General features: G+C 39.1%; 1 protein-coding gene across 4 annotated transcripts in view; it reads left to right on the forward strand.

Annotated features, from left to right (window-relative positions):
- LOC137624433 (uncharacterized protein C2orf42) overlaps positions 1–27,474 on the forward strand; it is a 277,882-nt gene that overhangs the window by 225,426 nt on the left and 24,982 nt on the right. The window contains exons 1-5 of one of the 4 annotated variants that reach the window (XM_068355185.1): positions 3,549–3,701; positions 6,175–6,387; positions 9,765–9,965; positions 14,744–14,995; positions 22,462–22,643. In XM_068355185.1, the coding sequence (XP_068211286.1) occupies positions 6,175–6,387; positions 9,765–9,965; positions 14,744–14,995; positions 22,462–22,643 (848 nt within the window). In that variant the 5' untranslated portion in view covers positions 3,549–3,701. Of the gene's footprint in view, positions 1–3,548; positions 3,749–3,780; positions 3,881–6,174; positions 6,388–9,764; positions 9,966–14,743; positions 14,996–22,461; positions 22,644–27,474 lie in introns of those variants that run through there. The other 3 variants (XM_068355187.1, XM_068355188.1, XM_068355189.1) reach the window with 3 other exon arrangements.

Here is a 27,474-nt window from a genome sequence, read left to right on the forward strand (position 1 = left end):
AGAGAGAGAGAGAGAGAGGAGTAGCTGACTAATACAGCTTCTTGGTAAAAGAGATTTAAATATCTTGAAGGATTTTTACATCTCGGAGAAAATATATCTGAGAGAGAGAGAGAGAGAGATGAGAGAGAGAGAGAGAGAGAGAGAGATGGAGAGAGAGAGAATAGAGGAGTAGTTGACTAATACAGCTTTTTGGTAGAGAGATTTAAAATCCCCTGGGGGATTTTCACATCTCGGAAAAATATCTGTGAGAGAGAGAGAGAGAGAGAGAGAGAGAGAGAGAGAATAGAGGAGTAGCTGACTAATACAGCTTCTTGGTAGAGAGATTTAAAATATCTTGAAGGAATTTTACATCTCGGAGAAAAGATGAGAGAGAGAGAGAGAGAGAGAGAGAGAGAGAGAGAGAGAGTCAATTATTTAGATACAATTGTTGAGTGATTGAGTCGACGAGAGTGTACTTTGGTTAGAAGCCGTAACGGTTTCGATAAGAAATAAATCTTCAATTTGACCAGATAAGTTTTTTAACTGATAAGAAAAAATGAGGCTAGTTACTTAACTAACCATAGCATGAATTGTCTCTGGAAAGTTAAGTATTAATAAGATTAATGTAAAGTGGTTTAACCACACTTTTATTTTATATAAAAGCACAGTTTTCTTTTTATGGCCTTGAAGTTAATTTAGTACAATAATTGCTTATGTTTCTTTTACTTTATATTTTTTGGTATTCTTGGCTATTTTGATAATTAGCATAGAGTGATATATGAAAATTGCCATAGTCTCAGAACTGATAGAAGTGAGTAATTAATTGCCTTGGTAAGAATTGTATCAATCTGATAGGGAAAATTTATTGACGTTAATAAAAGAAGGAAGTTGGTTTTGATAATAATGAATAATGGAAGTGACTGACTGATAAGAAAGTTAACTCGTTTGGAATAAAAAATATTTAAAATAACATTAATGGTCATAATTGATTTTCGTTTATATGAACCTTTTGATTTGCATTGAAGACTCGTAAGTTTTTGTAAAGTAGAAGCAAAAAAAAAAAAAAAAAAAAAAAAAAAAAAAAAATCTAACTGCTAAGGAAAAGAATGAAATTTGACATTTGAAACGACCTGAAAATTGAAGCAGAGATATACAGAAGTGTTGCCTAACGATGTGTCTAGAGACTCCAACCTTTTAGGGCCAGAGGCAGCGGAATAGATAAAACCCCTATGTAAAAGTACACCTTCATTTCCATTCCCGTGACCATGTTTTCATTTATCTTCGTCTTCGAACGACATGGGAGTCATGGCGGATTGTGAACGCAGCATTTTGAAATTCACCTTAAACTTTTTATCATAGATTTGATTGGTTTATATTGGGCTACAGTACCACGAATTCTATTCAGATTTCTTCGTACATTCAATTCAAGATCCACTTGCTATTTTTGTTCTTCAAATTTTCTATTTTTCATTGTTTTCTTTCCTCACCGAGCCTATTTTCCCTGTTGGAGCCCCTGGGCTTATAGCATCCTGCTTTTCCAACTAGGATTGTAGCTTGGCAAATCAAATAATAATAATAATAATAATAATAATAATAATAATAATAATAATAATAATAATAATAATATCTAATGTCTCTTCCGGTCGTTTTGTTAAAGTTTTTATAGTTGATATAGGACATATTTATTTCAACGTTGTTAATGTTCTTGAAATATTTTATTTTTCCTTGTTTCCTTTCCTCACTGAGCTATTTTCCCTGTTGGAGCCCCTGGGCTTATAGCATCCTGCTTTTCCAACTAGGATTGTAGCTTGGCAAATCATGATACTAGTAATAATAATAATAATAATAATAATAATAATAATAATAATAATATCTAATTTCTCTTCCTATTGTGTTGTTAAAGTTTTTATAGTTGATATAGGAAATATTTATTTTAATGTTGTTAATGTTCTTGAAGTATTTTATTTTTCATTGTTTTCTTTCCTCACTGAGCTATTTTCCCTGTTGGAGCCCCTGGGCTTATAGCATCCTGCTTTTCCAACTAGAATTTTAGCTTGGCAAATCATAATAATAATAATAATAATAATAATAATATATAATTTCTCTTCCTATTTTTTTGTTAAAGTGGTTATAGTTGATATAGGAAATATTTATTTTAATGTTGTTAATGTTCCTGAAATATTTTATTTTTCCTTGTTTCTTTTCCTCACTGAGCTATTTTCCCTGTTGGAGCCCCTGGGCTTATAATATCCTGCTTTTCCAGCTAGGGTTGTAGCTTAGCAAGAAATAATAATAATAATAATATCTAATTTCTCTTCCTATTGTTTTGTTAAAGTTTTTATAGTATATGTAGGAAATATTTATTCTAATGTGGTTACTGTTATTAAAATATTTTATTTTTCCTTGTTTCGTTTCCTCTCTGGGCTATTTTCCCTATTGGGGCCCTGGCCTTATAACATCCTGCTTTTCCAACTAGGATTGTAGCTTAGCAAATAATAATAATAATAATAATAATAATAATAATAATAATAATAATAATAATAATATCTAATTTCTCTTCCTATTATTTTTTTAAAGTTGTTATAGTTGATAAAGGAAATATTTATTTTAGTGTTGTTAATGTTCTTGAAATATTTTATTTTTCCTTGTTTCCTTTCCTCACTGAGCTATTTTCCCTGTTGGAGCCCCTGGGCTTATAGCATCCTGCTTTTCCAGCTAGAGTTGTAGCTTAGCAAGTAATAATAATAATAATAATAATAATAATAATAATAATAATAATAATAATAATAATAATAATAATAATAATAATATATAATTTTTCTTCCTATTGTTTTGTCAAAGTTTTTATAGTTTATGTAGGAATTAATCATTTTGGTGTTGTTACTGTTCTTAAAATATTTTATTTCTCCTTGTTCCCTTTCCTCTCTGGGCTATTTTCCCTGTTTGAGCCCTTGGGCTTATAGCATCCTGCTTTTCCAACTAGGTTTATAGCTTTGCAAGTAATAATAATGATGATAATAATAATAATAATAATCTTTCAATTAAATTTGCCTAATAAAAATTTGTAAATAGTATATTATTCCATAAAAAAAATCTTCAATTCTCAAATAAAACACAATCGTATCATTTGTTGTCATATATATAAGTAATAATACTAATTCCCTAATATCGCAAGAGGGTCTGCCCCTCTATTTTATTCTTCTTCTGTACTTCTTTTTCTCCCTATTTCCTTAATCTTTCCCATCCCGAGTACCTGCCTTTGAGCTGTAAACTGGATTGTATCCAGGGGTACTCTTCCTTTCCCCATTTTCCCCACTTCCCTATCCATATTATTATTATTCATCGCACTGTCGTATATGTTAAAACTTCCTTCACCCTGTTCACATTGCAAACTTCTTTTTACAATTTTAATTTTGCATTTTCCAATTGCATTCTCTTACGGGCTGCCATCGCAAGAGCCCGTGTCTTACACAAGGTAAGGTAATCTTAACACACACACACACACACACACAACTTCCGCGCTATTTATCATTCAGTAGCCAGAAATGGCGATCAAAACCCGGCGGGCGATGACGTTTTGGTCACGTGACAAACGTCATCGTCCAATAAGATCGAGCGACCCATCTACCTTGGGCGCCATTGTTGTGAGATGTCAACAAATACATCGTGAATCCCTAGCCAGATTAAAATAATTATGCCATATAATAAGTGATACAAGAAAGGTAATACTGTTATCGCACATCTTATCTTTGTAAAAGATAATAACAAGGTATTTGTAAAGGTGATGATTTTGTAATTAATAGAAATACTAGTGACTATTGAGGTGGGAGTGAGCTAGTTGATAATTTTAAACTGTCAAAAGCTACGTGAAAATCATTATTGTGAAATAGAAAAATTAAAGGTTATTAACTTGTTCTCCTGTACAATATCAGATTTGATTAAAATATCTTTATTACCGTTGGTATTTTCAAGAAGCGTTGGTTAAAAATTTAAAAGTCGAGGCTAGGATAGATTTGGCAGATTACCTTAAGCTATCTGAATATCTAATTTTCAAAATTTGTCCATTTTATATCATGGTGTTAGTTAAGATTAGCTTAATATCTAATTTTCAAAATTTGTCCATTTTATATCATGGTGTTTGTTAAGATTAGCTGAATATCTAATTTTCAAAATTTGTCAATTTTATATCATGGTGTTAGTCCAGATTAACTCGGGTGTCATTTTATATTTCATTTTCTTTTCAATTTTAACGAATTTAGTGTATTGGAATATTTTTTGATAAAGAGTTATAACATAAAGTTGGAGAATGTTTTTAATTTATGTATTTTTAATAAATGAAAAATAGAAAAAAATCATTTGTGTACAATGTAATAAGAGAATACAAGGAGCCTTTGTATAACGACGGACAGAAATACGTTCTTAGAACACTATCTGACTTAAACTTCCCCACCTAACCTAACCCATAAGCCGTCTCCTTACCTAACGCCTCCCTTAGACTGCCATATTCTTAGAGATAGGTTTGAAAATAGGGGACTTATGGGGCATAGCCATCGTTATACGTACACTCCGAATACACTTCTTGCATATTAGTTATAACCAAATAGGCTATAAAGTTTCTACCGTTTAAGTGCTAGTTAGGATGTCACATGAATACGAGTCTTGGCTAAGCAAGGTTAGCTTGGGTTATCTAACGTTTACCAATTCTATACCGGTGTGACGGTCTGAACGATCCCCCGGTCTCAGAATTCTCCTTGACATTGTATAATGGTTCTTTTCCGCCATTAGCTCGCATGAAAATAAAACATCAAGCTCGTATGTACTGGCAAGCGGTAATGTTGAGCTGCGCACGCTAACATTACAGGAAAACAAAACATCAACCTCGTGTGCACTGGCAAACAGTAATGTTCGTGCATGCGCAGATTATCAAGGAGAATTCTGAGACCGGGGGATCATTCAGACCGTCACACCGGACCCTTATACGTTACTCTCTTTATTGAGTTATTGTTTTCAAAATGTCACCAATTGAGTGGTTTGCCTTCGCAAAGAATCGATGTTGGTCTGGTACTTTCAAGTTTAAAGGTCGCTCATGAATGGCAGAGGCAAGGGACAGTGACATTGCCCTAGCAAGCAGGACAATACCCTAGAGACTGACCACATATTATATGATCAGCGCCCAAGCCTCCTCTCCACCCAAGCTAGAACCAGGGACGGCCTGGCATTGACTGCTGATGACTCGGCAGATAGACCTATATGCTCCCCCAAACCCCCCAACCTTAGCTCACAAGGACGGTAAGGTTGCATACACCAATGGCACTAACGAATCTGAGCGGGACTCGAACCCCTGACTGGTAAACATCAGGCAGAGACGTTACCAAGCAGGCCACAAAAACCCGTAAAGTGACAGATATCAAATATTTTTTATGCAACTGTCATTTAATAACTCAAGGTAAAGTACTAGTTGAGACAAGAAATTCAATAAGTTAACCCTTTTACCCCCAATGGACGTACTGATATGTTTCACAAAACTCATCCCTTTAACCCCATGGACGTACTGGATGTCCTTGCAAAAAACTGCTATTTACATTTTTTTTTGCATATTTTTGATAACTTAATGAGAAACTAAAGGCATTTTCCAAAAGAATGAGACTAACCTGACCTCTCTATAACAAAAATTAAGACTTTTAGAGCAATTAAAAGAAATATATATTGCAAAATGTGCTTGAAAAAAAAAATGCCTGGGGGTTAAGGGTTGCAAAGTTCCAAAAGGGTAAAAGAAGGGTGAGGTAAATCGGACATAGATTAACAATATTTTTCACCTCCTGAAATGATTTATTGAGGTTAAGGTGGGCTTAGCTCAAACACAAGCTTGGACAATCATATTGACTCGGTAGAGAAATTTCTTTTATCCTTTATTTTGTAATTATAGGGACTGTATTCTGATGCACTTCAAGAGGTCTTGTAGTTTTTGTGTGAAGTAAATTTTGTACTATCAATGAATGTCAACATACATTACCTTGTATGAAACATCCTTTTACAATATAGATCAATAAGTTAATTAATGCAAACTTGTCAGAAATTATGAATCTGAAATCTATCTATCCATAATAAGTAAAAGAATGATATATGATCTAATAGTCCATATAATAGAGGAAATATCTCTTTCCAGGTAACAATTTGTTCTTTTTATTTTTGCAGATGTCAAGAAAAGACAAACGGGCAACGTTTCTGACTGATTTAGGGAGAGCGACCAAAAGAGGAGTGCGCAAATGCCACAAGTGTGGTACGCTAAATGGAACGCGAGGATTTTCCTGTAAAAATAAGTCGTGTGATGTTATATTTAATGCTGCTGGTGAAAAGAAGAAATTTTCCACAGAAGCATGCCGAATTACGGCAGGCACAGATGCTCAGGTAAGCATTGTGTTTGCTTCCATCTCCAAGACAAGGTATCCAAGACTTGAGTAAGAAAATCTGATTGGAAGAGTTGCTGCAGTGATTTTGCACATACAGTAATTGCTAACAGCTGTCAATTCCTGCTTCATTACAATGTCATTGTAGTTTTCCTCAAGTCAAAGTTAAATTACATTTTATCTTGTCTCATCACAACCCCATGAATCAATTATGTTGAAATTATAGTTCATGATGTTCTCAGGATAACCTGTATTTTGTCTGTCAGAAAGAAGATAGTCTTATAATCACTCCTGCATATTAACATTCTGATATGTATTAAACTATTCTGACCAGCGTTCTACAGTTAGTTTCACCAATATTACTAACCAATAAATATCTTCACTTCGTTAATCTTTTGAAATACTTAATTTCAGCCCATTTTTTATTTAGTGCTGGCATCAATAATAAGAAAAAATAAGAATTCATTTGTTAGGTATTTCAAACTGCCAGTGTCATCAGTTGTTAAGCAATATAATAGTCAGTAATTTATAGTGAGAGTAGTAATTATCTCTGCTTTGACAGTACAGAAACAAAGCTTTATATTGGCGTATTCTTTGGCTGAAGCGTCCTCCATTGGGGGTAAGTCTTCTGCATCTGTTTGGTCCCTAGCTGCATACTTTAGCCAACTTCATCTCATTCCCACTATCTTTCTTTCATCTTTGTGTCCAACTTCTTTTAACCTTAACTTCATGTTGCAATCGCAGAGTTTTGCACCTCGGCTTAATGGTGTTATTAGTTCCAGCACTAGGCCATAATGTCCAAATTCATAAAACTATGCTAAGTGGTTTGGTCGTTGATACTTGTTAACAAGGTTCACTTGTCTTTCTCCTTCCTGTTATGCCTTCTCAGATGCACAAAGATGAAGCCGATATAGTGATACCTCGGTATTTATCGTTAATATTTTTCAGAAACTCTTTCCTTTTCGTAACCAAACCTACAACATTTTGTTGCTTCAGAAACCTGAGTTGTACCTAGATGACTGGCTAATTTTGAACACCCATTAGGTAAGGTTGTTCTGGTTGTTGCAAAAGTTGTGAGTCTCAGTCAATGTGAAAAACTCTCTTCTGATAATCACACAGAGCATTCTACATTTGGAAAAGATCATGAAAACACTTCCTTTACAGGCTTTTTCATCTGAAAAAAAAAAAGATTCAATCCTTTCTGAGTTTTTGGAAAAGCTTAAGCACATGAAAGCATTGTTGGTTTGTATGTGGATGAGATGCCTAGGGATGGTGGAATCTCTTGAGAAGTTAATTTCGATAGTTTGATTGAAGATGATGGATTTCCACAGTTACTTCTTAATTGTCATTGGAACAAGACATCCAGTTTGAAAATGATTTTCTTTCCGATGATTCAGAACCAGCTGGTTGAATGGTGAAAGGACCCTCTTTGTATTAGGGAGAGGGTTTGTCCCGTCTAAGTCCGTGTGGCCATGAAATCCGAGACCAGGTGAGACATCTGCTAATAAGATGGACCCTTCATCTCAATTGGAAGGATCAGTCACCACCCTCAGGGACATGTCTCTTCATTCAGATGTTTCCCAGGAAAGCTGGGGTGCAACCAGGGATTACCTTGACCTGTCAAGAAGGTAGTTGACAAGAAGTCAGCCCTAAACATAATTTACCTGGAGCATTTATTTGCGTTCAAGGCCCTTCAGGCTCAGTAGTCTCTGGTGATGGAGGATCGCATATTGGTTTTCTCAGGTAACATGACAGCACTGGCTTACATTTGGAAGCAGGGGGCCATCAGGTCGGAGTTGTTATTATGTATAGTGGAAGTACGGTACTCATGTCTTGGACAGATAGGGGGATATTTCTCTTACCACAGTTTATTATAGGGAAATTAAATGTCCTAGATCAGTTAAGCAGGAAACAAGCACTGTACAATGAAACAAGTTGGCTCTATATTTTTGAGTGCCTAGAGATATCTAGTTGGTGGGGGAAGACCAAATCAGTCAGTAATAAAAAAGTTCATGGATCAACAAACAGCAGGTTAACTCTGGTAGCTCTTATTTTTTTTTTTTGCCTGAGAGTGAGTGGTTTACTGATTTGTAGCCTCTGTTGATAGATTTCTTGACGGCGGAAGAAGCAATCTTCTAGAACAACTAATTTTGAGGTCATTTTACATAAACTCTACATATAGGTACATGGAAACTGACCTCCATATTCTGAGAAAAAAGGAGTTTTCTACGCCCTCTACATTGTCTATTCAGGTTCTGAGAGGCACTTTACCAATAATTTGTATCAAAGTTAGTGGTATGTGTATTTTGACTACGATAGTTTGGATAATCTTTTATGTTTTAAAATTTTACATTTCCTGATTTATGAGAGGAGATTCTCTATTTTGGCTATTAAGGGCTATAGGTCCATGCTTAATAATGTTCTCAGGCATCTTGTGTTGGTATTATTGTGGATATATTCAGGAACTTTGCAATTAGGCAACCTCAGTAGTCAGGTCAGCTTTTAGGAATTTAAATGTAATGTTACTGTCTAAAGAGCCTTTATTTTAAACATTTCGGTATAAATTACATAATTATTTACCATATTAGTCCTATTAGACAGTTTATTATTGTGTAAAGTACTGTAATGCAGAATTTCATGGTATGAAATACTGAACTAGACAGTATTCTATGAACTACAGACTATTGTATGATTTACTCTATTCCTCTTTAGGAGTTTTACTTTGCTGAGTTATGATGCTCTTTGCTAGTATTCAAGAGTCCCAGGCAATATTAATGCATTTACTCTTTAAAGATGCAGATTGAATATATATGTAATTTGATATTGTTCTTATATTATTAGATAAAGAATGACTATAAAATTATTCACTTTTTAATAAATACAGTTGGACAGGAATTTGTGGTACACTCGCTCCGAGGAAGTGTACTTCGTCACACCTTTACTGTGCGGTAAGTAACCAGACACATAGTGGAGGGAGAGAATACAAAGGCTACACACGGGAACTTATCAGCACACTAAGAGTGTGACAAGATGCACATCTTCAGAGAGCAGTGTGACAGGAATTTCTCTGTCTAACTGTACAGTGCATGGATTTAATGACTGTCCATACAATATTTGCTTCAACTTTTCTTCTCACTGATTATGTTTCTATATATTCCTCTCTAAATTGAACACTTAGCAAGTGAGCCTTGAACATAGATTGATACTTGAAAAAAAGACAGGTACTTGACTGTATTGTATACAGCAGATTTGCTGATTTTAGATCTTGTAAGGAGTATTAATTTTATTAATGACTATTATTAAAAGATATTAACAGCCACTGACATTTATCTAAAATTATCACTTTGGGCATTAGGTTAAATTTTTCTTTCATTTCAGATATATTCTGTTCGACTAAGAGATAAAGGCCCGGATTATAGAGGTTTTGTTCAGCTTCCTCTTATTCAGTCAGTGGATGGCTCGGGAGACCTCTTAATTGGAACAGAACCCTTCACCGATCCAATTCTCCTCGCACAGATGGCACAAATGGGGGCCAGATGTTATGTAGAGTCTTGTCAAAGAAAGAGTGAAAAGTTACTGGTATGACTGTTACTATGTTTGTTTTGCTGTTTTGTGCAATAATGTTATTCATTAGTGCTAAATGTTACATTGAAACTTAGGTACACAATCAAAATATAACATTCTTCTAATATTTTCATTATGGTATCAAACATCACATTTTAGATAATTCGTGTTTAAAAAAATATCCCTTAAAAGTCTTATGAATTGTAATTACATCTGAGTAACAGCAGTCCATCACTGTAGAGATCAGTCTAACATTTGGGTGAAAAACTAGGGAAGCTAGCTCCAGTACTATAAATTTGAAGTCATTAACTATTTATCACTAAAATACATGTACTTAATTCTTGTTTAATGACAGACATACAGTAGTGTACTGAAACACGATCTAGATGTCAAAATGGAAATTAAAACTTTAGGCACCTCTCCCCTTATAACCTCTCCTCCAACGATCATCCAGCACAGTATCATGAATGTTACCTCGTGACTTGAACCACGCTCGGTGGTAATAGAGACCCACCTCATCCGTTATTCTCATTTGTCTTTCATATTGTTTGAGTTTTTTTGCGTTGTTTTTTTATATATCCTGTAAGGGATCTAGGCTAGGATTAGTGATTTGTTTTATGTCGGTAAAATACTTTGTCCATACACGAATACAAATCTTCTTTCTTTAATAGGAGTATGATTTTAGCAAAGCTGGAAACTCGACTGTAAAATTTTGTAACGTCTGTAGTTATTGGCGGGTAGCGGGGAATTCTTGGTCAACTGCTGGTTCACTAAATAGCCACTTTTAATTTCAGTTGCCCAATTGCACAAAAGTACTCTCGACGCAACAAAATTTTGCTTCTTATATATTTTCTTTTTTTCATTTTGCTGATTGGTTGGACGAATGGAGAAACCATTTGTGGCCATAGGTCCTACCATGGTGTTTCAAGTCATTGAGGTCGAGTATTTTTTAGCAGGAGCTTAATGTACCCTATTCATTGTGCCATATTTGTAAAGAGTCATCACCTTGCAAGGAATGTAAAGTGGCTTGAGTATGGCTAGAGAAGGAAAAAGTAGGGTAAGCGAAATACTCCTCCCTTAAGGTCTTCTTCATAGTTGAAGAGTTCTGCAGCTTCTCTCTCCTATCATTGGTACTCAGGCTTCCAAACCTTCTCCTTGATTCCAGGTACTTAGGTCAAAAGATTGCGAGCGCAGTTGACAATTTTTTCTGCCTCTAAGTAAACGAACTTGGAGGCTTTATTGGCTTCCTTTCAGGGTCTTTCGAATCCTGAGATCAATAAGAAATTTAGTGATCTTGTGTTGGGGGCAAAATCCATCGCCATCTTAATTCACCCATCAGCAAACCAATAAACTAACTAGGTGCTGAAAAGGAGGTATGCTGTAGCTGTCGAATTTGCTGGGCAAATGGGACAAAGAGAAGCTTTGGCATTGAGGAATGCCCAGCCATCCAGAATTCAATCTTCTTTCCTTTTAAGGAAATTGAAGTTATAGTTGAATAAATAGAGGTAAAACAGTCAGGGCTCCCTTTTCCCTTGGTCGTCTCTTTTAAGAAGTCAGGCACTTCAAAGCCAACAGTGAAGATGAAAGTGTCGATATCTCGGTACTCTACTGATTCCGGTCATCCGTTTTGTCAATAAAAGGCTCAGAACCATAATCATGGAAAGGTAAGAGAGGCTCTCAGTCAAGCTGTGGCTGGAAATTCCTCCACTCAGCCATCAGCAGTGGGGAGATGCTTGGCAGAGAAGTGGATGAAGTAATTTCATGGGGCAGAGCTACAGATGGTGGACGTTCTTCATTTTGGTTATAACCTCCCATTCACAAGTTCTTCCCCTGCTCATGCCAGCTCTGATGCCATGGTCCTTTTATCACCTAGGTATGGAAAAATTACCTTGCTTTTAGTTCAGAGGAGCAGAATTTGCTGCTAAAAGGCACTCTGGAAGAGGTTCAGAACTGGTCTCCAGGCGTCGTGAGCCGTCTGTTTTTGGCCTGAACGAGTACATCCACCAAACTTGTTCCTTGGTGGAGACTCACAGCATGGTCAGACATGCAGTGATGAAGGACAACTTTATAATTTTAGGGATGCATACTTCCAAATGCCCATAAATCATTCTTTAATAAAGTATTAACACTATGTCCTAGGGAGTAAAGTCTTTCAGTTCAAAGTTTTTTGCTTTGAGGTGTCCATGGTCCCCCAGATATTCATTCAAGTGTTTACATTAGTGTCAGCATGGGCTCATGCCAACGGAATATGTCTGATCAGGGTATTTACTGTAGATGACTGGCTAAAATACTGGTAGACTCGAGTCCCAACTTTCTCATCATCGGGATAGACTCCTCTGTTTTGTCACAATCTGAGAATTGTGACAAATCTAGAAAAATCCAGGCTTTCTCCCTAGCAAAAAATTATATACCTGTGCATGTGCATATGATAACGGAAAGTTCATCCATCCGAAAACAGAGTAACCTGATTCAGGAAAGTACTCATCCTTTCCTTCATTGGGCAGAGTCACCAGCTCAGCAATAGCAACAGCTACTAGGTAACTTGACATTACTAGAGAAACTTGTTCCTTACAGTTGTCCAAGGAGAGACCTCATGAAATCCTCCACTGACATGTATTAGGCAAAGTGGACCATCATCTGTAGTTGGTCCCTTCGAAGGAATATTTCTCCTCTTGCAACATAATTGTTTACTGGCTACTTTCCTTTTGTTAAGAGTAGAAGAGACTTTAGCTATGGTAAGCAGCTCTTCTAGTAGAAGAATACTCAAAAATTAAACCATTGTTCTCTAGTCTTGGTAGTGCCATAGCCTCTGTACCAAGGTCTTTCACTGTCTTGTAGTAGAGTTCTCTTGCTTGAGGGTACACTCAGGCATACAATTCTATCTTTTTTTTCTTCCTCTTGTATTTTTTAAAGTTTTCATAGTTTATATGTGAAAGATTTGTTTTGATGTTGCTGTTCTTAAAATAGCTTATTTTAATTGTTAATTACTTCTCTTGTAATTTCCTTATTTCCTTTCCTCACTGGGCTGTTTTCCCTGTTGGAGCTCTTTGGCTTATAGCATTCTGCTTTTCCAACTAGGATTGTAGCTTAGCAAGTAATAATAATAATAATAATAATGGAGCCTCTATTCCACAAGTAACAGAGCTTTTAGCATACCTATAAAAGGAAAGATACATCCCAGTCTCAGTGGTAAATGAGTATCATTAAGCCAGGTACTGAGACTAAGAGGAATGGATATTTCCTTGTGGGAATTATGGCTACTTATTAGGAGTATGGAGGAGAACAATCCTTCCTGCAAAATTTGACCTCCAGCTTGGGATGTAACCAAGGTGTTGCAGTCTCTGAAGAGAGCTCCTTGCAAGCCATTTGGACAAGCTTCAGATAAAAGACTATCTTGAAAACGATTTTTATGCTTGTTTTGGTTTTGACTGAGCCGGTAGATGAACTACCCCTGTACTGCTACTCTCGTATTCATTCTCTCATTCCAAGCACTGGAGGCTGGTCTTTTTATCTTTTACTCCTGTTTCCATAGTGAAAACCCAAAATCTGTTGAGCCTTGATTCAAGGTTTCCCTCCTTTACAGTTTCATCACTTAAGGAATTAGCCGATGATACAGATGAGTTACTTTTGTGTCCTGTAAGGGTTTTGAAACATTACCTTAAAAGAACCCAGGCTGCCAGACCCAGGTAACAGAATCTGTTCATAAGCACTAACAGGCTTTAAAAGGATCATGAAAAATACAATCTCCTTTTGGCTGAAGGAGATTATCAATAGAGCATTACATCTTAAATCCTCTGGCGCATCATAACAAGTTAATTTGCCTACCCCTTAGATCAGAGGATTAGGGCTATTCTAGCCTTTTAGAAAATCTCTCGGTGGCTTAAGTTTTTGATGCTGGAGTATGGAAGCATCAGACCACCTTTAATGTTCATTAATTTTAGGAATGCAATCAGGTCTCTTGACAGGTTTTCATTCTGACCTGTCATTGCTGCTCAGCAAGAAGTGTAGCGACCCTAGCTGCTTTACAGAACCAGAAGTATCATGTCTAGGATAGTGGTTACAACGTAAGTCTAGTTTGAGAGTGAGAGTATCTCGCTCTCCTTCTCTCTACTTCCTCTCCCTTGCGATATAGCTGTTGGAATCTTATATAGTTGGATGGGTGTAGATACAAGTAAACCCCACCTTTAGCTAGCAGCTTTCCTATTGCTGTAATATAGAAGTGTTCATTCCACCATCCTTCAAACAAGGGGGAAGGTGAATATGTACAGGCAAACCGATCAGACTTTTTATGCCTTACTTGACAGTTGCTAGTCTAAGAAAGATTTTTGTTCGCAACAGCCTTGGTTTCCTGGGCCGTGAACATAAAGGTACTTTCGACCCTGGATTGCAAGGTGTCTAGGATGCAGTTCTCTGCAGTTTACCAAGTCCAAGACTAGCAATCCAGATTAGCCAGATGGTTTTTAAACAGGGACTTCTCCCAACTAAGGATGAGTCTCCCAGTAAAAGACGAAGTTTTATATTTGTGTATGAACAAATCATGAATCGCTAGTTTTAGTTATTCAATTTTCTCTTGACAAATATACAAATCTGGGGAAATTCTCACTATAAATAAGCTTTGATAGATAATATTATAACCTTTCTTTTCCTTTTTCCATTGGGTATAAATAATATAGCTATTAATTTTAATGCATTTGGTTGGCCATGCTGCCAGCCACCACTTAAAATTATATCAGTAGTAAGGTACTCAGGAAATACATTCTGGCAATAGATATTAATTTCATTGTCCTTTGCAGGTGCATCAGTCTACATTATGTTCACATATTAGAGCAGCAGCTCAGTGCTTCAAAGAAGCTCTTTCACTCACTCTAAAAAATTCGGTGCTGAACTCATTGTCTATCCCTCAATCTATTAAAACGGAAATTTGGCAACTAGCGATAGAAACACCTGGACCACTTGTGCAGAGAGTGTCAAAAAACATCATGGTTGTCAAGTGTAAACCAGAAGCTCTTCACCCATTAGGCTTTTTGCATTTTAGTTTCCAACAGGTAAGATACGACAGTACTATATGTCTATTCCTAGATTTTTTCTAAAACTAGTCAGTTGGTTTTAGTTTTTTTTGTTAAAATATCTCTTAATCAAGAGAATGTAAATTCAGAAGCAGATTTATAATTTTTTAACTCTCCTATGAGAATTTTTTATTAAAAATATAATTTATTACCATCTTCAAATGCATACTGTATACAAACATATTTTATATAAACATTTAATTGAACATTAGTTTTGTAAGTTTACCAAGCTGATTAAAGTAGCTGCTATTTTATTTGGCTTCCAAGTAAATGATGCCAAGAGTGACTGGTAACATGGGAAAAATTTTGTCCCTCAAATATGGTTGAATTACATTTTAAACAGTGCTGTCTGTTTCTTTAATTTGTCTTCTTCTTCTTCTCTGTCTACATCTTTTCCCACATCTCTGTGGGGTCGATGTTTCTAGTCAGCTTTCTCCATCTACCTCTACCTCATCACCGGTTAATCCCTTTGATCGAAGGTCATCCTTGATACAGTCCACCCACCTTCGCTTTGGTCTCCCTCTCCATCTCGTTCCCTGTACCTCCATTTCTATCACTCTTCTCCCAATATACTGTTCATCTCCTGCTTCTTTAATTTGTGAAGTACATATATTCTATGATGAGTAGATCAGTAATTATTTCTGTGTCCTTATACAATCATTACTGGTTTGGGATTTTTCATATTGGGAATATCTTCAAATGTTTAGGGTGTATTCTTTTGCTTGTTTGAACTTAGATCCCCTCTGGCATGACTTAAAGGCTACTAACATTTCTGTTTTCAAAGCAGACGAGTCTGCAGTCATATTTACTGATAAAACTATTAAAACTATCCCTTCACGTAGCATAAATTTGTAATGTTCAGCAATTTTGGGAGCCTCAAAAGAAGCACAGGAAAAATTCTCCCCCCCCACACTAAAATATCCCTTGTTCAGCGTATCAAATATTCTTACTTTTTCAATATTAATCTTACCCGATGATCATGTAGCTGTCAACTCTGTTGCCCGACAGAAATCTACGGTCGGGATACGCCAGCGATCGCTATACAGGTGGGGGTGTACACAACAGCGCCATCTGTGAGCTGGTACTCAAGTACTTCTTGTCAACAAGAACTCAATTTTTCCTCTGTCGTGCCACCGGCTAGACCTACTTGGATACGCTGTTGATTCTGGAGTTATTGTTCACGATTTGGTGATGTATTTGCTCTAGAGTTTAGCCTTCGCTATTCAGGAAGCTTTATCATTAGCTTAGCAAGCTTTTGGAATTAATTTGATTTAATTATGGTGACGAAGAGAGTATGGACTCTCTTTCGCTTTTAAATGGCCGACCCTTCCCTTAGACGGAAGTGTTGGTGTCGAAGAGAGTATAGACTCTCTTTCACTTTTTTTTTTTTTTTTTTTTTCCCACCCTTCCCTCAGACGGAAGTGTGTTTAGGTTTTTGGTAATTTTGCTTAACAAAGTTATAATCTCTCCGCCATTTATAGGCCTCTTCGATTAACTTCCATTTATTATAAACTTATTAAAATTAATTTTTATATTTGTTTATATGCGACCTTTCCTAATAGTAGGCGGTCCTTACTTGGAACCGAAGTTAATTAACATTGAGCCCGTCATATCGTTTTTCCTGTTAAGAATTTATGCTATTTTAATTTTAATGTTTTTGAAAGAATTTCTTTGATAGTCTCGTACTGTTTTCAAAGTTGAACTAACGTTTTGTTTAGTCTCCGCAGTTGTTGACGTTCAGAACGTTCAACTTGCGCTCTATCGTTACGATAGAGAGAGAGTATTTCACGGTTTCACGTTGCAGTAAGAGTAAACCGATTCTAGCGTTTCGTTCATTCTTTCTTAGCTTAAATGGTTTTAATTCTAATAAAGGAACTTTTTATTTGGGAACCTTTCAGTTTTTTTCCTTTAACAAATAATATGTTTTAACGATATATATAATTGGGCTCATCTCTCAGGTTCTAAGTCAAGAGAGAGAGAGAGAGAGAGATAGAGACGGAGGGAGAGAGAGGAGGATAAACGTTTCGTTCAAGCGGGTAACGTTGTTCTCGTTTTTTTTTGCTCTTCTCCCTAGTCGCTATAGGGGAAGAAGGTAAAACGTTTCTAGAGTTTTATTCTTGTTCCCAGGCTTTATGCGGTGAGAGATTTTAAACGTAGTTTATTTGATCTAGTGTTTAGTCTCTTTTCCAGCCACTGAATACTTTATCTTTCATTATGTTTTTCTGTTACATTGTAATACTGTTTTCGCAATTACTACCTTTTAATGAAGGATAGGATTGCGTGTTTCAGGTACAAACCACTTAAAGTTTCGAGTTCAGTGAAATAAGTGCAAACAGAAATCAAAAGTGATAAAGTGATATGCGCAAAGTGTTACAGTGTTGCGTTCGAGGGTTCGTCTGTTCGTGCCAGTTGTTCACCTAGTCCGATACCTCTTACAAGCTCCCAAGCCCAGGGGAGAAGTAATGTCGAAGGACTTATGGGTTCCACAGGCCTTGATCAACGAACAGACGTTTCCCTCCGTGGTTTCGGGTGTATCTACACACGTTGCCGACGTGATCACCCCACCCACACAAAGACGAGAGAGCCCATTTATTCCTCGTCTGCGGAAGAGGTTTCTCGCAGAAACCATGGACCAAATCTTGCAGCTTTTAAGTGCAAGTCGGTCCCTTCCGCGCAAGTCCAACGGCCTAGGTGTAGCCACTGGGTCAGTTCGGACTTGCTGCAGTACGACAACTGCACACCTCCTAAGAGAGGCAAGGTGGTACCGCAACAGGCAGTAACTCTGTCTGTTGCCGCACCAGCGGTTTTAGACCCTCAGTCACAACTGACAGTAGCTCCGTTTGTTGTTGTCTTTCATAGACCCTAGTGGTCCATGCTGCAGACTATACAGTCTCAGCTTGCTCCTTCATGCAGGAGTATCATGCTGGAAGGTTGACAATGCACCTGTTAACCTACAACCCGCCGAGGTTGTGCGCTCAGCAGATACTGCGGCTGCCTGCTCCCACCCTCCACCTGTGAGAGCTCCACCACCGATGCGCAGTCCACCCTGCCAGACGCATGTTCTTGCTGCACCATCTGCTAACATGCGTGAGCTACCGCATCAGCAGTGGGAAGGTTCTGTAGAGCTGCCGGGTTCCAGCACTATGCGGCATTCTCCGCAGCCCATGCAGCATGCTCTGCATACCTTACAGCATGCTCCGCATACCATGCAGCATGCTCTGCATACCTTACAGCATGCTCCGCATACCATGCAGCATGAGCCGCATACCTTACAGCATGCTCCGCATACCATACCGCATGCTCCTCAACCCACCGCAGCCCCTCCCACGCTCCAGCACTCTGCTTTTGTTGTTGCCAGCTCCCACACTCCGACTGCGGAGAAGGTTGACGATGCACCCGTTGGCCTACACCTCCCACGGTTGTGCGCCCGGCATGGCTTCCTGCTCTCACACTCTTGTTGTGAGAGCTCCTCCACCCATGCACAAGTCAACCCTGCCAGATGTATGATGACTCCCACACACAGAGCACTCCGTTGCCGTGCGTGAGCTACCACAAGCTGCCGTGTTTTGACACGGTGTGTCAGCCTCCGCAACACACTGTGGTTACCGCCACTCGCCAGCAGCAAACTAGTCAGTCAGGAGTTGAGGCTTCCCCACACAACTTTGGTTGTTGCCAACTCACAAACTGTCATACAGTTACATGACGTTGCCTTCTGGTCTGCTACTTATACACCAGTGCTGTATGTCCTCACGCTCCTGTTGTAGTTGACAGTTCAGTTTTTGACAGTTCACAGACTGTCAAGCAGTTTCATACGTTGCCTTCTGGTCTGCTGCTTTTGCACCAGTGAAACCCTCACTGAGAGAACCTAGCTTTTCTCGGATATGGTTCCTGTAGATGAGAAAGTGCTGTTCTCCCTCCTTCTGATATTCCCTTGAGGACTCTGTCATTTGGAGAGGAGCCTTAAGCTGCTTAGCCTCCTATGGACTTTTATTTAAGCATAACATGCTTCCAGGGAGGGTAAATGGTTCCGCTTCAGTCGCTAACCCCGTCTGTTGCCACACCTGCTCCCATAGACCTTGGGCTTTGTTGCAAGACATGCAGTCCAAGCTTAGTCCTTGATAGAGGATTTTTTTACGGAGTCAGTGTGTCACTGGGAAGACGTTCAACAACCAGCAGAGGTGACTTGTTGTGACGCAGTGCGGCAACCTCAGCAACCCGATAAGGAGTTGTCTTTACTACCCAGACAGTCTAGACAGTTTCGGGTTGTCGCTGTACTTCCTCGCTTCCCCATGGTTGACAGTTCACAGACTGTGCAGCAGTATCATGATCTTGTATCCGGCTCCGTCACGCATCCACCAGTGCGACCGGATTCAGCGAGTCAGACGTTGCCCACTCCGTTGCCGTTTCCTCATCAGTTTCGGATGAGGAACCCTCTGATGAGGACATGGCTGAACGAGAAGATCAATCCCCAGCCCTGCTATCCATCCAGAAGATGCTGAAGAAGGAATACGGCCCTGTCAGGCTGTAGATGAGTCTGGTTAGGACACTGTCATCCGTGGTGCATTTGGTGTCAATTGGAAGACTACACCTCCGTCCTCTTCGGTTTCATCTAGCTCTTCACTGGAAAAGGACAAGACGCTACAAGCGGTCTCGATCCCGGTTTCCGGAAGATAAGTCTGGTCTAACCTGAGGAAAGGACTTTATCAACCTTTTATAGGGTCTTCCCCTGACTGTTCAGACTCCCAACCACGTTCTCTTCTCAGACGCATCGGACGTAGGCTGGGGTGCGACCTTAGGCGGTAGGGAATGCTCGGGATTATGGAACTCGCGTCAAAGGACAATGCATTTTAACTGCAAGAAGCTTCTGGCAGTAAGTCTGACCTGGAAAAGCTTCAGGTCTCTCCTTCAAGACAAAGTAATGGAGGTCAACACGGACAACTCCCTGCTTTGATGTTCATCTCCTAGCAAGGAGGGACCTACTCTCTGACATGGTGCGAGTTCGCTAGTGACCTCCTCTCCTGTTCAACAGGTCTTGACTTTTCACTAGTAACAAATTTCTTCCAAGGCAACTTGAATGTCTTAGCAGTTTGTCTCAGTAGGAAGGGACAATAATTCCAACATATTGGACCCTCCACAGAGATGTATGCAAGAGACTTTGGGTCACTTGGGGCCATCCAACCATGGATCTCTTCGCAACCTCGATGTCCAAGAGGCTCTCAACAGACCCAGCAGTGGTTCTTTTAGATGCCTTTCTACTAGATTAGTCTCATCTAGATCTATATGCATTCCCTCCGTTCTAGTTTGTCAACAAGGTACTGCAGAAGTTCGCCTCTCACGTTGGGACAAAGTTGACACTAGTTGCTTCCCTCTGGCCCGCGAGAGAATAACTTACCGAGGTACTTCGATGGCTAGTAGACGTTCCCAGAACTCTTCCCCTAAGGGTGGACCTGCTACGTCTGCCACGCGTAAGAAGGTACTCCAAGGCCTCCACGCTCTTCGTCTCACTGCCTTCAGAGTATCGAAAGACTCTCGAGAACTAGAGGTTTTTCAAAGGAGGCAACCAGAGCGATTGTTAGAGCAAGGAGAACATCCACCCTTAGAGTCTACCAATCGAAGTGGGGAATCTTCCTAAACTGGTGCAAGTCAGTATCCGTATCCTCGACCAGTACCTCTGTAACTCAAATAGCTGACTTCCTCTTATATCTGAGAAAAGAGCGATCTCTTTCAGCTCCCACTTTCAAGGGTTACAGAAGCTTGTTGGCATCAGTCTTCCGTCACAGAGGCTTAGATCTTTTTACAATAAAGATCTACAAGACCTCCTTAAGTCTTTTGAGACCACGAAGGAGCGTCGTTTGGTTACACCTGGTTGGAATTTAGACGTGGTTCTAAGATTCCTTATGTTAGACAGGTTCGAACCACTTCAATCAGCCTCCCTGAAAGATCTCACCTTTAAGACTCTTTTCCTGATATGCTTTACCAGCTAAAAGAGTCAGTGAGATTCATGCCTTCAGCAAGAACATCGGATTTTCATCCGAAACGGCTACATGTTCTACATCTTGGTTTTCTAGCCAAACACGAGCTGCCTTCTCGGCCTTGACCAATATCGTTCGTTATTCCAAACTTATCGATATGGTTGGAAAGGAACTAGAAAGAGTATTATGTCCTGTAGAGCTCTTAAGTTCTTTTTTAAAAACCTTTATGAGGCCCGTCTGAAGCTTTATGGTATTCAGTTAAGAATTCATCTTTGCCTATGTCAGAGAATTCTTTATCCTATTATTTTCAGACTGTTAATACGAGAAGCTCATTCCCTTCTGAATGAGGAAGACCAAGCTTGGCTGAAGGTAAGGACACACGAAGTTAGAGCTATCACAACTTCCGTGACCTTTTAATAAAATAGATCTCTGCAAAATATTTTCGACGCAACCTTTTGGAAAAGCTAATCAGTGTTCGCGTCTTTTATCTTAAGAATGTCCAGTCTCTTTACGAGAACTGCTACACTCTGGAACCATTCGTAGCAACGAGTGCAGTAGTGGTGGGGGCTCCACCACTACAATTCCCTAATTCCAGAACCTTTTTAATCTTTCTCTTGAAATATTTCTGGGTTGTCCGGAAGGCTAAGAAGCCTTCCGCATCCTGGTTGATTTGGCGGGTGGTCAAATTCTTTCTTGAGAAGCGCCTAGATTAGAGGTTGTGATGAGGTCCTTTAGTATGGGTTGCAGCCCTTAATACTTCAGCACCTAGGAGTCGCTCAGCATCCTAAGAGGATCGCTAGGCTCAGTAAGGAAGACGTACTTAAAAAGGCAGAGTAATGGTTCAAGTCGACTTCCTTACCAGGTACTTATTTATTTTATGTTTGTTATTTTGAATAACGGCTAAAATAAGATACGGGATACTTAGCTTCTTTGTTAACATGTATGCTGGTCTCCACCCACCACCCTGGGTGTGAATCAGCTACATGATCATCGGGTAAGATTAATATTGAAAAATGTTATTTTCATTAGTAAAATAAATTTTTGAATATACTTACCCGATGATCATGAATTTAAGGACCCGCCCTTCCTCCCCATAGAGAACCAGTGGACCGAGGAGAAAATTGAGTTCTTGTTGACAAGAAGTACTTGAGTACCTGCTCACAGATGGCGCTGTTGTGTACACCCCCACCTGTATAGCGATCGCTGGCGTATCCCGACCGTAGATTTCTGTCGGGCAACAGAGTTGACAGCTACATGATCATCGGGTAAGTATATTCAAAAATTTATTTTACTAATGAAAATAACATTTTTTTTTTTCTTCTTCATAATAGATTTTTGCAACAATATGAAATAAAAAAATAAAAAGAATATCAGAAAAATGTATGAAGGAAACCGATAGCATAAGACTTGTAGAGTTTTGAAGTAAAGGTAGTATTTATTAGAGATTTTAAGATATTTCCTTTTTTTTTTCAGTTTGGAAATAAGGAGGATATAGAATACAAGTATTTTTGTGGGTGTCGTACTTTCAAGATTCAGCCAGCAGCCCGAGACGTCACATTTCGCAAATGCGTTCATTTATATGCGTGCGTGGTAGCATTTGCCAGCGATCAGCAGCTAGCAAATGAATTTTCATATTATGTTAATTTGATTCAAAGGTAAGATATTTTTTTAAAGATACAATTATAGCATACAGAATTTTGTTTATTTCATTTATTGGTTTTAATAGAAATACAGTTAGAGAATCTTTTATCCAGAATTCAAGCTGTAATCGTTTTCAATTTTTATAAACAAACTGATGAATGCGTAACTTATTGCTTCTTTTATTAATATCATTTTGTGATCTGTTATGGGGGTTTTAATTTAATTTATGGCTGCACTGTATTTCCATTACTAATGTATGCGATTAATTTGTAAACAAAAAAACAGACGGCAGGAAATCATCTAGCAGCGGCTAGCAAAACTGGGGTAAAAAGGAGGAGGATTAACAAATGGCACCTCGACCTTGTTACCAGAAAACACTAATGATTAGTGTCCTCAGGATGTAGTTTATCTCATTCATCCCTTTATTTGATTGTAAGTTATAATACAGTATTCAAGCAAAATAGATAATGAAAAAATAAAATTACAATACTTGAAGGCCAAATTTTTTTTTTAATCAATCTTCAAGTTACTGTCTATCATATTTCATTCAGTAATCTATAGTGTGCAACATTCATTTTCTATTAAGCTTAGTAAGAACTTCTATTTCTTTTCAGTATAATATTTAAGTAACCGACTAGAAATAACGCGCTCATTGACAGTAATGACATACAAAAAATGTACAGTACGGCAGTAACTTCAATAGCAACTATGCAATAAAAAGGTGTAAGCAATCATATAGATAATTGTGTAGATCGGTTATTATTATTATTTGCTAAGCTACAACCCTAGTTGGAAAAGCAGAATGCTATAATCCCAGGGGCTCCAACACAGAAAATAGCCCAGTGAGGAAATTAGATAGAATAGTGTGCCCGAGTGTACCCTCAAGTAAGAGAACTCTAACCCAAGACAGTGGAAGACCATGGTACAGAGGCTATGGCACTACCTTAGACTAGAGAACAATGATTTGATTTTGGAGTGTCCTCCTAGAAGAGCTGCTTACTATAGCTTAAGAGAGTCTTCTACCCTTAGCAAGAGGAAAGTGGCCACTGAACAATTACAGTGCAGTGACCCCTTGGGTGAAGAAGAATTGTTTGGGAATCTCAGCATTGTCAGGTGTATAAGGACAGAGGAGAATATGTAAAGAATAGGCCAGACTATTCGGTTTATGTGTAGGCAAAGATAAAATGAGCCGTAACCAGAGAGAAGGATCCAATGTAGTACTGTCTGGCCAGTCAAAAGATGCCGTAATTCTCTAGTGGTAGTATCTCAACGGGTGGTTGGTGCCTTGGCTAACCACAAATTTCTAAATATCAAAATAAAACTTATTTGTGGAAAAAGGAGGAATTCTGGTAAACACAAATATCCAAGTTAACCAAGATCTGTTAGGAAGTAAAAGTAAACTCAGGTCAATGATGATTTATAAGTTTAGTCTTTAGGAACTAAGAAAATTTGTTTGTAAACATTAGTTTGTTACAACATTGATATTTTTGCAGCAATTCAGTGACATTGTATTGATTGAACCAAGAAAATTTTTGAACAGGCAACATAATTTTAGCATGGCATATAAAGAAATTATATATTTTTCAATATTAAACTTAGCCGGTGATTATATAAGCTGCAACTCTGTTGCTCGACAGAAAACTCTACATCAGCGATCGCTATGCAGGTAGGGGGTGTACATCAACAGCGCCATCTGTCTAGCAGGTACTCAGTACTCAATGTAAACACAGAACCAATTTTCTCTCTGTCGGGCTACCGGCAAGACCTACTAATACGCTGTTACTAACTGGATTTGTTTTCACAACTATTTGGTGAAGTACACTATTCTAGTTTTGAGCTTTCGCTATGCAGGTGTTTTATCTTCATCTCAAAACTTGAACTCGTTTTGGATAGATTTAATTAGGTGACAAAGAGAGTATGGACTCTCTTTCGCTTTTAAATGGCCGACCCTTCCCTTAGACGGAAGTGTGTTTAGGTTTTTAGTAATTTTGCTCTACACGTATAGATCTATATATTTTATATCTCTCCGCCTTTATTAGGCCTCTTCGATTAACTTTCCATTTATTATAAACATATAAAGATAATTTTTATGTTTTGTTTATATGCGACCTTTCCTGATAGTAGGCGGTCCTAACTTGGAACCGAAGTTAATCAACGTTGAGCCCGTTATATCGTATTTAGCCTTTAAAGAATTTAAAACTTTTAAATTTAATGTTTTATGAAAGAATTTCTTTGATAGTCTTCGTACTGTTTTCAAAGATGAACTAACGTTTAGTTTTTTAGACTAAGCAGTTGTTGACATTCAGGACGTTCAACATGCGCTCTATCGTTACGATAGAGAGAGAGTGTATCACGGTTTCACTTTGCAGTAAGAGTAAATCGATTCTGACGTTTTGTTCATTCTTTCTTAGCTTTAATGTTTTAAATTCTAAATTAAAGGAACTTTTTATTGGAAAACCTTTCAGTTTTTTTCCTTTAGTCAAATAACATGTTTTTTTGACGATATATAATTGGGCTCTTCTCTTAGGTGCGAAATCAAGAGAGAAAGAGAGAGAGAGATAGAGACGGAGGGAGAGAGAGGAGAGAAAACGTTCCGTTCAAGCGGGTCACGTTGTTCTCGTGTGACTCTCGTCCCTAGTCGCTGTACGGGGAAGAAGGTAAAACGTTTCTAGGGTTTTATTCTTGTCCCCAGGCTATGTGCGGTGAGAGATTGTAAACGTAGTTTATTTGAACTAGTGTTTAGTCTCTTTACCAGCCACTGAATTTTTTATCTTTATTATATGTTTTCTGTTTTTTGCTAGTATTAAGCAATTACTACCTTTTAATGAGGGTAGAATTGCGTGTTTCAGGTAGAAATCAGTAAAAGTTTCGATTTCAGTGAAATAAGTGCAAAACAGAAAATCTAAGTGATAAAGTGATATGCGCAAAGTGTTACAGTGTTGCGTCCGAGGGTTCGTCTGTTCGTGCCTGTCGTTCACCTAGTCCGGGACCTCTTGCAAGCTCCCAAGCCCAGGGGAGAAGTAATGTCGAACGACTTATGGGTTCGTCAGGCCTTGATCAACGAACAGACGTTTCCCTCCGTGGTTTCGGGCGTATCTACCCAAGATCGCCCCACCCACACAAAGACGAGAGAGCCCATTTATTTCTCGTCTGCGGAAGAGGTTTCTCGTAAGAAACCATGGACCAAGGTCTCGCAGCTTATTAAGCGCAAGTCGGTCCCTTCCGCGCAAGTCCAACGGCCCAGTTGTAGCCACTGGGTCAGTTCGGACTCGCTGCAGTCTTCCGACGACTGTTCACCTCCTAAGAGAGGCAAAGCGGTACCACATCAGGCAGTCACACCGTCTGTTGCCGCACCTGCTCCTGTAGACCCTAAGTGGTCTTTGCTGCAGACCATGCAGTCTCAGTTAACGTCATTGATGCGGGACTTTCGTGCGGAGAAGGTTGACACTGCACCAACCTCTAGCCTACAACCAACCACGGTTGTGCGTCCTGCGGACGCTGAGGCGACCTTCTGCCGCACTCCAGCTGAGAGAGTCCCGCCACCCATGCGTTCCAGTGTACCCTGCCAGCCGCATGTTGACATTCAGTAACGCACGGAACCTTCCGTTGACGTTCGCCAGGTACAACAACAGTCTAAGTTGTTTTGTTTTGACGCGGTGCGTCAACCTCCGCATTCTAGAGTTGTTTTGACTGCTCAGTATAGACAGTCAAAGCAGTCTCGAGTGAACACTGTATGTCCTCACGCACCTGTTGTGGTTGACAGTTCAGTTGTTGACAGTTCACAGACTGTCAAGCAGTTACATGACATTGCCTTCTGGTCTGCTACTAATGCACCAGTGAGAGACTCACTGAGGTAACCTAGCTTTTATCGGACAAGGTTCCTGTAGATGAGAAAGTGCTGTTCTCCCTCCTACTGATATTCCCTTGAGGACTCTGTCATTTGGAGAGGAGCCTTAAGCTGCTTAGCCTCCTATGGACTTTAATTAAATCATGATGATTTTTTAAGGATCTTCGTCCGGATCTTGTAACTGCTGCTCCTCGTTCGCCTAAACGTCAGAACTTACAATAGGCCTAGCTACTTCGAAGCTGTTGTTTTTAAGCTAGTGCTCTCTCGCTCTCCTAGAGAGCGTTACGTTGGCTAGGCGACTGGTTTTTGCACCAGGAGGAGTTTTAGGGATACAGCCTTTGTTTTCCCTTCTTTTAAACTGGCTTATAGAGCGAGAGTCTGATAGGACACGAGAGAAGTTCTCGGTTGGGAGTTCATGCCTCTGCCCAGATAGACTTCTCAATTCTGGTAGACTCGCCCTGGCGCCTAGCCAGGAGACGCTCCAAGTTGTTTACAGGTCAACTTCTCAACTTTTGTCGAGCCTTTGAAGTTTTGCTGTACTATTATGTCACACATAACAAGGCTTTCAGGGATGGTAAATGGTTCCGCCTCAGTCGCTAACCCCGTCTGTTGCCACACCTGCTCCCGTAGACCCTAATGGGCTTTGCTGCAAGACATGCAGTCCAAGCTTGCGTCCTTGATAGAGGACTTAAATGCGGAGAAGAACCTTCTGGCCAACAACCTTCCAACCGGTTGGTTGTGTGCCCTGTTGACGCTGAGGTAACCTACTCGCGTCTGCCAGTTGAGGTGGTTCCTCCTTCTGGCCAACAACCTTCCAACCGGTCGATTGTGCGCCCTGTTGACGCTGAGGTAACCTACTCGCGTCTGCCAGTTGAGGTGGTTCCTCCACCGATGCGACCCAGTGTGGGTTGCCAGTCGCACGTTGACGTTAAGCGACGCTCGGAGGTGGTTGTTGACGTTCAGGACGTTCAACAACCAGCAGAGGTGACTTGTTGTGA

Source organism: Palaemon carinicauda, chromosome 31 (genome assembly GCF_036898095.1).
Source record: "Palaemon carinicauda isolate YSFRI2023 chromosome 31, ASM3689809v2, whole genome shotgun sequence".
Lineage (NCBI taxonomy): Eukaryota > Metazoa > Arthropoda > Malacostraca > Decapoda > Palaemonidae > Palaemon > Palaemon carinicauda.